Source organism: Limulus polyphemus, unplaced genomic scaffold (genome assembly GCF_000517525.1).
Source record: "Limulus polyphemus unplaced genomic scaffold, Limulus_polyphemus-2.1.2 Scaffold929, whole genome shotgun sequence".
Classification (NCBI taxonomy): domain Eukaryota; kingdom Metazoa; phylum Arthropoda; class Merostomata; order Xiphosura; family Limulidae; genus Limulus; species Limulus polyphemus.
The window spans coordinates 279,296-291,261 of NW_013666539.1; the positions used below are offsets into that span (position 1 = coordinate 279,296).

The window sequence follows — 11,966 nt, forward strand, 5'->3', positions numbered from 1 at the left end:
TGTCTCATCATGTGCCATCACTATAAGGCATTAGAGTATACTAAACTTTACACATTATATAGGCTACACTGACGTGACGTTTAGGTGGTTCGTTTAACTATTATAAGTGATGTACATTTTTTGGGGGGTGGTTAATGAAAGTGTTACAAAACACAACATTAATTTCTTCACGACCTAATATACGAGTCATTGAAGTCCTAGAAATCTTACAGCAGAATGGTTTAATAAAAAAATATAAGGTTATTTAGAAAAAAGCAGAATTGTAAGTGAAGTAGTTTTGAAACTATACAGGATAAATAAAAAGGGTATATATTAAAATTTCAAAACAAACTGGGGCCTTTAATTAGTTGTACTTGAATAAAATTAACCACAGTTATTATAGTATACTTACAAGCTTTTTACATTTGTCATGTTTGTCATTGTACTCTTAGGGTACATTATTTGTAGCTATAATAAACTTTCCAAAGGTAAAACTATTGTAAAAATAGTATCTTTTTTAATGTGAAAACATGCGATTTGTGTCGTTTTAAATAATCATACTAAATAAGTTGTATGTTGAAATTTATTATGTAATACACTCCAAGTCATATAGACACAAAATGTAACAAACTTAACAAACAGAAACTGGTAAATTTGTTATCAGTGGCAGGAACAGAATTTAGAAATGTGAATTATACAAAAAAATAGGAGAAAAACAAAAGTGTATGGTTTCAAGTAATCTTAATATATTAAACAGGAATTACTGCACAATGTGTCAGTGTACAGTTTCTATAGATCATGTCGGACATAATACCGTAAAAACAATCACAACTGTCAAAACATAAAATATCCATTAAACAAAACATTTTTGTACGAGAGTTATGAGTTATAACAAGTTTGTGTGTTAAATCTGTTAAAAAACAAATTATTTATTTGGAAATTTGAAATTAACGAAAATGTTTGAAGTTGATGATATGGTCAGGTTATCTATTAAAAAAAAAGAGCTCTTTATTGTAATACTTGACGATCTAACTAAACCAAAATACTTTTTTATTCACAGAATTAACATCATCGTCAGTTCTATTTTAATACGAGTTTTATAACAGTTTACTATTGATTTAATAAAAATTATTTGCTTACGGCTGGAGCTTCTTCTATTATTTTCTGATGTCTTCTCTGAACACTACAGTCTCTCTCAAACAGGTAAACATAGTTTCCATGATGGTCCCCAAATACCTGTACTTCCACATGGCTTAAAATAGATATCAACAGTGTATTTATGTAAAATAACTTGTCTTTGGTAATGTAATTTCAAATATTTTATGTTACTATCATTTTGTACATAATACAAGTCAGAACAAATTTATACAGGTCATTGTAGGCACTACTATCTTTGTCCACTTGTTAAGCTATCTAACTTTTAATATTTAATCACCACATGAAAATGGTTAAGTTGGTATCTTAGTTCAAAATCAACTTTTGCTGACCAAGTTTTCCTAACAGTAAATTAACTGAATAAAACATCTTAGCTTTTACCTGTTTTTCTAATGACTAAAAAAAGCAATAGCTTGTGAACATTTTAGGATTAACTTAATGAATGCTTACTTAATGCATTTTAATTAAAGTTACATAAATACTTTTGTGTGTTTTTTTATGTGGGTATGTGGCATTATGTTTAGTTTTCATAAACTTGGCTTAGCATTATTTTATGTTCAATAAAGTAATAATATTAAAATAGCTCTTCAACTGTGTGTGTGTGTTTGTGTGGAGACATTATGGTAGAACGAGTTTAGGATTTTTAGCTGCAAGTTGCTTTTTTTATTTGTGTTACTAATACCAAGCTATTTTCCTGTAGTGCTTCCTTCAATAAATAAAACATTCTCTATACCTTGTTGTACTAACTTTTACAACAAGATAAATACAGATTTTTTTTTTTTCATTTTCACAGATATATGTTTGCATTAAAAACACAATAAGACTTAACACAATAACACATTGGTGTTAACTGCAGTTAACACCAATGAATCAAAATAAAGTAATAATTATAATGGAAATCTACATCTAAAATATTCTTACCGAGGATTTTCAACAAATTTTTCAATGAGCATAGCATCATCCCCAAATGATTTCATTGCTTCCCTACGAGCTGATTCAAGCTGGCCATGAAATTCTTTTTCTGACATTGCAGTTCTCATGCCCTAAAGAAAGTCATTAAGAAACAATTATTGGTCAAATCCAACAATCAAATAGTTTAACATTTCTATAACTTTAAAATGGGATGTTATAATTCAAACAATAAGTTTTTTGTAGATACCCTGTACAATAACATCTTAAAACTGTAATAAACAAAAAACAATTAAAAAGAGATAAGTTTCTAAAAGATTAGAAAACACTAAAATAAAATGGACTGTTAGCATAATGCAGAAGTTTTATAGCATAGCAAGCTAAGAACGCTCTTTTCTTTTAACAAGCAACTTGTCTTATCACAATGAGACACTGTGTAATTAATCCATACTATTGACACAGACAGAAGCAACAAAAATCGTGAATTATCAGCTAATGAAAACTGGAACTTTTAGTATATTTCATGCAACACTGAGCATATTTGTATTTTACTGTAAAGTGCATTCATTTTCATGAAAACTATGATCTTCACACGAGATCAACCCTTTCATATTTACGACAATCAAGACTGTTTTTATTGTCTATTAAGCTAAAATTTTACTGTTTGAGCTACAACAAAATCATTATATTTCCTCTAGCATCAAACAGTGGTTTATATACTTAATTTTTTTAGATAATACTATACCTACATCAGATAAGATCAGTTTAGTGCCAACATCATATATATATATATATATATATCAAACATCCACAAAACTTTTTTACAGGAGAATATTGTGAGTATGAATTTTTTGTTAGTGGTTCAATAGACTGTTTGAGAATACAACTTAACAATTCAAATTTTTCTGTTTTGCTTCAACCAACTTAAAATTCTGAAGTAAGATTATAATTAGGTAGTTATATAGATGCTCGCCCTTTTAAAAGTCAGAATTATTTTATACATGTGCAGTGGCTATTATCTACATCGCACAAAATATTTTTCTTCCAAATCAATCAAGTAGCACAAGATTTTCCATGTTCTAACGTGTTTTATGTCATTGTTTTTTGAACAAAAGTCTTAACATTTTCTATAGTAATGTATTTTGTGTGTTTAGGTACCCTTCTTTATACTTTAAAAAATAAGTTGATTGTTGTCTTGGTGGAACTTTATCTTCAAAAAATGCACGTGTCATTTTGATAAAAACTACATGGCAATATGAACAATAAACTAAATAGTTTTGCAATAAAGTTATAGTAAAAGATAAGAAATTTACTCTCCAGAAAATAATAAAAACTTCTCAACTGGCTTCATCAGGGATAGTAGTACAAGATCTAAACAACATTTCTTACAATTTTTGAAAGTTGCAATTTGTACGAACTGATGTACATACAGCAATTTTCATTACATGTACAAAATAAATAACTATATACACACACACTGCTTTTAGTTACTTTTATAAACAAGATTCATGCATTGACATTACACCTCAAGCTTACATCATGCACGTGCTAGAATTCAGTTGCCCTTGTTTAACCTTTGCACTTGCCTAATGAAAGCTCAAAACAAAACCTATTCATAAGTTGTGTATAATGATTCACTTATGTCTTTACTGTCAATATTGTGTTAAGGATGCCTTAAACCACTCATCAAAGAGCACTACCTTTTGTGAAAACAAATATATTAATGGCAAAAAAGAAAAAAGACTTCGTATTGAATATGAAGAAATGATAATATAAATTAAAAATATCCAAGTCAACTTCTTCACCTTTCCACCACCTCCTCTAACAGCTTTGATCATTACTGGGAAACCAATCCTTTTAGCTTCCTTTCTCAAATTTTCATCAGATTGATCATCACCATGGTAACCTTCTATAACAGGTACTCCAGCAGCAGCCATGATTGCCTTGGAGGTGCTTTAATTGAAACATACTGGTACAATGAAGTATGACAATGATAAATAAAATTCAACTAATATTGTAAAGTTACCTAAACATTTCTGGATCTGAATAACAGATATTTATCTACTTGTTTCATCTATAAGAATGAAAAAAATTTAAATGCACAATCCTGATGTTTAACATAAAGTCTACCAAATACTCACTGGTTAAAAACAAGAATTTATTTCAGAAAACAACAAGTCATGCATAGCTATATACATTAGAGAATAAGTGAATTGGTACAATGTTGAAAACAGAGCTAACTGTCTTGGTAAAACAGAAAATTCTTAGTTATAAGAATTGATTACTAGTTAAGCCAAAGAGCAAAGTAAAAGAGCATCTGAAAATACAGTTACAACTAAACCGAATGAAAATGGGCAATTTAAGTTTTTTTAAATAGATTTTACTCTAGTTAACAATTAAAAAAAATTAATTTAGAAAATACAAAATCAAGCAACTGTTAAATTATTTTATATTTCAAACTGTATTAAACTTTTGAAACAGAAAGGTTTTATACCTTTTTATTCCCATGTCTCTGATGGCTGTAGCTGGAGGTCCAATGAAAATCAACTGGGATTTTTTGCAGAGTTCTGCAAACTCAGTGTTCTCAGACAGAAATCCATATCCTGGATGTATAGCCTGAGCACCAACTTGCTTGGCCACAGCAATAACCCTTTCTTGATTCAAATAGCTTAGTTGAGATGCAGCTGGACCAATGTTATAAGCTTCGTCTGCCTAATACAGTAGACAATTAAAACAATACTGTCGAAGCTTTTATCCTTGGCAAGTAACAGTAACAAAAGTTAATATGTTAAGCCTTATTTGATTATCTGGATGTCTTTACAACAGCCTAAACTAAAACTCTGATATCAGTTCATAACATTGCAATAATAAATATTAACTACTAATCAGAGCAAGCTAAAAATTAACCTGATGATCAACATAGCTAATTAAATATAATTTTCTTAAATTTATATTTATAAAGATTAAAATGCATTGTTTCCTTAGTTGGGTGTCCTCACTGTTAATGATATTTTTGGCCATAGTCCCAATAATACCTTATAAGGTTTGGTCAGCTTATGAGATTTTGGTTAGCCCTAAATACATATATTAAATTAACAATGTAAAACAATCTTTATAATACAGGTACAACAATAAACATAGAAAATATTTACATCCTACATTCCATATAGTATAACCACTACTGTTAATAAAAGTAACAATAAATAAATAATATAGTGTACTTTACTTATTGAACATTAGCTGTTGGCTTGAACTACTATCATGGAAACATTTGTTAGGAGAATGTGAACTAAGCATAACATCCCTAGCCTGTCTTTTGACCAAAGAAAACTCATTGAGCGACTCCTACTGTCTAATATCAGAGGCGAGTCACCCTTGTACTTGATACATTTAAACACTACTTTTATTTTATGTTTTTATTTACCATTCATTTATTATACCTTATATCATTTAGTTCAACTATGTATTTTTTGTTATATCAAAGTTCTGACTCACCTTCTATCCAGACCATATTGATTCTGAGTATGTATGTATTATGAAACTGACACCAGCTTCCCCTAGTGGTGATGTACAGATACTAATGTTGTGAAAGATTATGTATATCAGCTAGTCACATGAGATGTAACTTCACGGTCTCACCACTAAATAAATATAATTCCTTTTTTATTTTAACCGAATAACATTTTCAGGAACAAAAAGAATGCCAAGAGAAACTATCAAGAGATTCCCAGACCTGTGGCTTGTTCCCAAGTGTTGTGAAATTTCCACTAGATTAATCTGTTCACTCTTAAGCTTACAGAAGCTCTGGGTTGCAAGATAGTAAAATCAACTTTTATTTTGTTATGGTTGTTATTACCGTTTATTTTATAATTCCTTCTGTGATGTATTTCAACAAGAATTTTTTGCTATCTTAAAGTGTTATCTCAGCTCCTATCTAGAGCACAATGATTTTGGGTAAGCATGTATTACAAAACTGCCACCAGCTTCCCCCTAGTGGTATCGTACAGGTGTTAATTTCATGAAAAATCATGTAGATTCATGGTAGTAGCTAGTCACCTGAGATGTAACATCATGATTTACCCACTAGATAAAAAGCCTTCTTTGATCTTGAAAACGAGTGAGTTCACAAGATACAGTTAGAAAGAATTATTACTAATAATTGTTCCATATTGTTACTAATCTTGAGAAGTGGTGTAATTTTGAAATATTGTTTTATTCTCTGGTGAATTAATTTTTTTTTATTCCTATGATACTTATGATGTATCGTTTATTAACATTTGTAACTAGTCCTTGGGGGCACAAATTTACTAATTGTTTTTTGTAAGTGATAAAATTTGTATTCTAGTTGTTTGAAAGTTTTATTTTGGAGTTCTGTTGTTATATTTTAATAACTTATTTTTGTTTGACCCGGGTTGTAGCGATGTTTTACTTAGACCGTTACAATATATATATGAAAAAAACCATATACTTACCATTCCAACGTGCAAGGAATGGCTGTCAGCATCACTATAAACTGCTACGGTTCGCAATCCAAGTCTTTTGGCTGTCCTTATCACGCGACATGCTATTTCTCCACGGTTTGCTACTAATACTTTTTCTATAGGAGCAAAGTGTCCAGAATCTACAGAGAAAAAATTTATTTAGATACTTTTGTGCTTTATTACATATATAAATATGAACAAATTTAGAGATAGTTAAATAATAAACAGTGAAAACTGTTAAACTCCTAGTAATCAACCTGGTAATTAGTTTGTGAATTAGATTATTTCAAACATATATATTGCACTGTCAACAACTTTGTTTTTTCACAGTTTTGAAAGCCTTGCACGAAAGTCAAGATGTAGAGTTATCTGTTTGGAATATGTAGCCTTGGTAGCTCAGGTGATAGGGAATCAATCTTAGAACATGACCCATAGAAGATTGATTAATGCTCTAAAACATTACAAACTTGCTACAGACAGTTTTATACACACAAAAAAAGTGTTATCTAATTAACATGTTATGGTTACTGAGGCCAGGAAGTGATTTGTATGGATCCCTTTTTCCCAGTTGAGTTATAAGTTGGTAGATTTACAGGTGGTAGATGTACATTCGGAACTAGTTTCAAGTAAAAACTAAACATCTAAGTTTTAAAAGATTTTTAAATAAATAGCATCACAATAATAACTAAATGTGCAACCACAATAAGTAGTCATGAACTAGATGTGTGTGTGAGTGTGGTAAATTGTAAGCTGGTTATGATTTACACACACTAAATGATAATGACTCACTAATGAATACTAAGTGCATATTATATTAATATTTCAGAATGTCTGTGATGGATACAAGTCCAATGTTGAAAATGGTTCATTGTACTTTTGTCTCTATCTTCAGGTATCTATGTATATGTTGTATTCTTATCAAAATACATTTGAAACTATATTATTGTTTATTTACCTATTCTTTGCTACTGACTCACAAAGCAAACTTATGAAGTAATTCTTACCTGATGATTGGTATCTGACCCATGCTTTCAATATAGACTGCCATCTGCATAATGCAGAAAAAGAAATTGGAATATGTGAAAACATAATAAAGATAGATAGAAAAGAAAGGTCCTAAATCATAAAATAACTTGGTTTCAATATTTTTTTAAATCGGGCAAAAAGGTTGTAGAAAACAAAAGTATAAAAGATACATATATTAACTCCAACAGTGCTTTAAATCTTTTAAAATACACATTATAAGACAGTAAATTGTAAAAATACCTTGTTTGTTTCAATTAAGTACTTTGTATTCTTTGGTACATTTTATAGTAATTCAACAAAACTCTTCTACTTTGAATATTGACTGAGTGTACTATTTTCTTTCTTTTTCAAATAATCAAATATCACAGAACTATTTTGTGAAAGATGAACTCATAATTGCTTATAGTTATACCACAGTTCAGACCTCTTCATGTCTATAAACTTGAGATTTAATTGCTTTATGTACCTTAATTTCAAATACAAGCCTCTATGTGCACTAACAAAATTACAAATTTTACTCCTATACAGAAACAGTTAAAGGAAACAAATTTAATATATAGCAAATTTTACAGTAAAGAAGTTAGAACATTATCCTGCCTTGCATTTTAAAGCTACTGAAACAGAAGTCAGTACATTTCAACAATTACTTAATTCTTTAAATAAATGAAATTATTGTCATGAGAAAGTTTGATCTAATCTTCTACAATATGAAAGTCTTATTTGGAATACCAAATATCTGGTGTACATAAGTAGGCATTATGTTGCTAGATCCTCACTAAATATTACAGACAAGTTACAAAATTTTGTAACCCCTCTAATCAGTTACTGTTCGGGTGAAAAAGAAAAAACCACCACAGATTACTTAATTCTTCTAAGATTGAATGAGAGAGGTTTTTGCTTATGTGCCAAGAAGTGTTAAGTATGTTACTTGTGGCTGATGGTACTACAAATCAAGCTATTCCTTTCTTTCGTCTAAGACATTTTGTGACCAACAAAGTTTTCAGTTCTTCCTTAATCAGTTTTTGAATGGAACTCTTACTCTTTTCACCTTGTTTCACTGAATATGTATGATCTATGCAAAAAAAAAAACAACTTAAGATTTTAATAAAATTATATAAACCTCAAGAACCCCAATACATATTCTTTTGGCTTATGAGCTTTTGAGACATGGCAATTTGAAAACTATTTACAAATCGTCCTAATTGTAAACCTTATATATATTGAAGGTTTAATACTGAAGTAAATATGTTAATTATTTATTTATTTTTAAAATACATGTGAAATTATATCCCTTGTAATATTCAGGGCATAGCTGTTTGGAGAGAAAAATACTAACTAGCATATTTTATTTACTTTGAAGAATTCTCATACTTAAAATGTTTTTTTTTCTTTTTGTGATTAAGATCAATATTTATTTGAAACGCTGTTCAGGATTTGTAACTTGTATTACAAGTTGTAGCATTTACTAATGAGCTAGAAAATCGCATGCATCTTGGAGTTAGAGGTACGAAAGTTTCAACAGTAACACGAATAATAATATTTTAATTTTATGCTTAGAATTTTAGAATGGAAATTACGTTTCATCACACATGGTACTCGCGAGTTTATTTTTTACGTTAATACAATCAGAAAATTAAGCATCAGTCAATCCATTTACCATATCATAAAGGTAAAAAAAACGACCTTCTTTATATTATAATTATCTGAGCATGATCCGGGAATGCAATATACTATATAGGCTAACCCAGAAAAAGGGGTGGGACATTTATTTTAATTTCTAAAAACAAGGTGATAAAGCATAACAAAGACCAAAACATATTCTTACATTAGATAATATTAACTATGCAATTATGTGAACTAATATCATATTTCTGAATTAAATAATGATGATTTGTACACTTCAGGTTACCTATTTCTGTTCCGAGAATACAACGAAGACAGTCTCACAGCTGCCATTTTAGATTACGGCCCTCTCTAGCGCCAATTTTTCTGATGATAATTCATATGCATTTAAAACTTTTTATAACGGTTAAAAGTTAAAATTGCTTCATTATAATTTACTTCCATGCTTTCATTATAATTTACTTCCATACTTTCATTTTAAGCTTTTCTAACCAATATTAATTATTACGTACCTATATTTAAGTAAGTTGTAACAATTTATAACCTTATAGTACAACAGCCTCTTCCTTTTCGGTCGCTCTGTGCCAGAGCCACATCCACTATTCGAATTTTGAAAAAACTATGATATTAATCTACAATAAATGTTTCTTTGAGAAAATTGCTTTTGGATTTTCAACTGCGAGATATTTCTACTTTATCCCTTAAATTTCAGGATATGTTCACAAGAGATACCCATATTTTTGACAAACCCAGCTTTCATAATAAAAATAAGAGAGTGAGGCCCTTAATCATTGTAATTATGAACTGAAATACCTGTAATTTATTTTAGTTCTTTACAGTCTAAAATTGATAACTCATATAATGGGGTCCGGATCAAGTTTCGTTACTTTGCTTAACAACATGTCAGTGAATATGTTGAAATTAAATTCCTCTTACCTATAAATATTGTTCCTTCCTCTCAAATAAAAGTTAAATTGAGGGCTATGTTACAAATTAAGAGCACGAAAAACAAACAACAAAAACAAAGATTAAACTGTAAAAGCTAACCTAGATGTAGACTATATATTTCCTCAAAAAATAAAATAAAGTGAGGGAGTTTGGGTAATTTAGGCAAAATAAAAGTAAGTAGCGTCTTGAAGCAGTAATATGTTCTTGTTACTACAAATCATTTTCATGGATGACTGGAGGGTGAGCGATGAAGAGGCATTACAGTCAATTATAACTGTATACCTTTTTAGTTGATAAATAATTAAGATTTACCTTTGAGTTTTGATAAGAAATTGATGAGCGAGCCGAGAGTTTTTTCTTGTCATGTTCAAAAGTGGGTTTTCTGGCATCATACCTTTTACATTGTTTACTTTTTTTTAGTGTCTTGATTCTAGTAACAAATCCATGTTCAATATCATTATCAGGATGTATGTCGCTTGTCAGCCACTGTATTTGTTCTATTGTTGAATTAACAGATGATAACTAATTCTGTGAAAAAGTTCTTGATGCAGTGGTAACCGTCCTTTTCTGTGTGTGCCACATTGCAAGTGTACGCTTTACATTGGGCTGTTATGAAATACAGTCTCAACTTAAACACCCCTTCATAATTCTCCCCCCCCCCCTTGGAGGCTCGGCGGTAAGCTTGTGAGCTTGTAACGCCAAAATTCGGGATTCGACCTCCGTTGTTGGCACAGAGCAGATAGCCCACTGTCAAGTTTTGCAGTTAAAATAAACGTATTTCTATAGTAAAATATAACTGTAAACTCAAAAGTCTAATTCTTTGCTTAAATGATCAAATTTTATTGGTTCATGGTTCCATATCTTCTAATTCAAAACAAAATATTTGATATTTTTTGCGAGTTAGCCCACATTTCATTTTAATCCGTTTTACAAGTCTAAGCTATTTTGTATTCATCGGGATTTAACGCAGGGGTATCCATCTAGCTGCACGTGAGGCAGAAATTTGCAACATGTGTCCTTTATTTAGAAAATATCTTATGATGTCTCATATAGCACACATTTTGTTAACTTTCATAATAGCATGAAAGGTTATTAAAATAAATGTCATATTATTAATTATTTGATTTAACCTCACTGCTTGACCTTGGAGTGTTTTATTGATTAGTAGTAACTTATTCAAAACTCAGAACTTAAAATTGGCAAAACTGTTAAAATGTTGGACACTCCTGAAACTTTCATTTGCGTAGAGTTCAAGAACATATCAGCACTTAATACAACTTAATGAAAGGATAAGAATGAACCAGGTTCTTTCCAGATTCTAAACAACTGCCCTTAGGAGTTGTCAATAAACAAATACAAAAAAGAGAAAGAAACATGAACAGACTTGTTCATACTAAGGAAAATAGGGGTCGAAAAAAAGAGGAAATGTTATATTCTTTACAAGTTTAGTAACATACTGTAGTTACAAAAACAAACAAACATCGTAATGAAAGTCAAATGAAGTAGATACATTAGTCGTTGTTAAGCACACATTATCTGGATGTCTAGTACCCAGTGGCACAGCGGTAAGTCTGTGGACTTATAACGCTAAAAACCGTGTTTCGATACCAGTGGTAGGCACAGCACAGAGGTTATGTTTGTTATGGATTTCGCCCAAAGCTACACGAGGTCTATCTGCGCTAGCCGTCCCTAATTTAGCAGTGTAAGACTAGAGGGAAGGCAGCTAGTCATCACCACCCACCGCCAACTCTTGAGCTACTATTTTACCAACGAATGGTGGGATTGACCGTCACATTATAACGCCCCACGGCTGAAAGGGCGAGCATGTTTGGTGTGACGGGGATT

The 11,966-nt window shown here is 30.5% G+C and overlaps 1 protein-coding gene across 1 annotated transcript in view; it reads right to left on the bottom strand.

Annotated features, from left to right (window-relative positions):
• LOC106461301 (methylcrotonoyl-CoA carboxylase subunit alpha, mitochondrial-like) overlaps positions 1 to 9,535 on the bottom strand; it is a 25,138-nt gene extending 15,603 nt beyond the window's left edge. The window contains exons 1-7 of the mRNA XM_013921120.2: positions 9,460 to 9,535; positions 7,529 to 7,572; positions 6,516 to 6,664; positions 4,538 to 4,755; positions 3,849 to 3,996; positions 2,056 to 2,177; positions 1,120 to 1,231 (exon numbers count right to left, since the gene is read on the bottom strand). Of these exons, the coding sequence (XP_013776574.1) occupies positions 1,120 to 1,231; positions 2,056 to 2,177; positions 3,849 to 3,996; positions 4,538 to 4,755; positions 6,516 to 6,664; positions 7,529 to 7,572; positions 9,460 to 9,506 (840 nt within the window). The 5' untranslated portion in view covers positions 9,507 to 9,535. The remainder of the gene's footprint in view (positions 1 to 1,119; positions 1,232 to 2,055; positions 2,178 to 3,848; positions 3,997 to 4,537; positions 4,756 to 6,515; positions 6,665 to 7,528; positions 7,573 to 9,459) is intronic.
• Between the last annotated feature and the right edge of the window lie 2,431 nt (positions 9,536 to 11,966).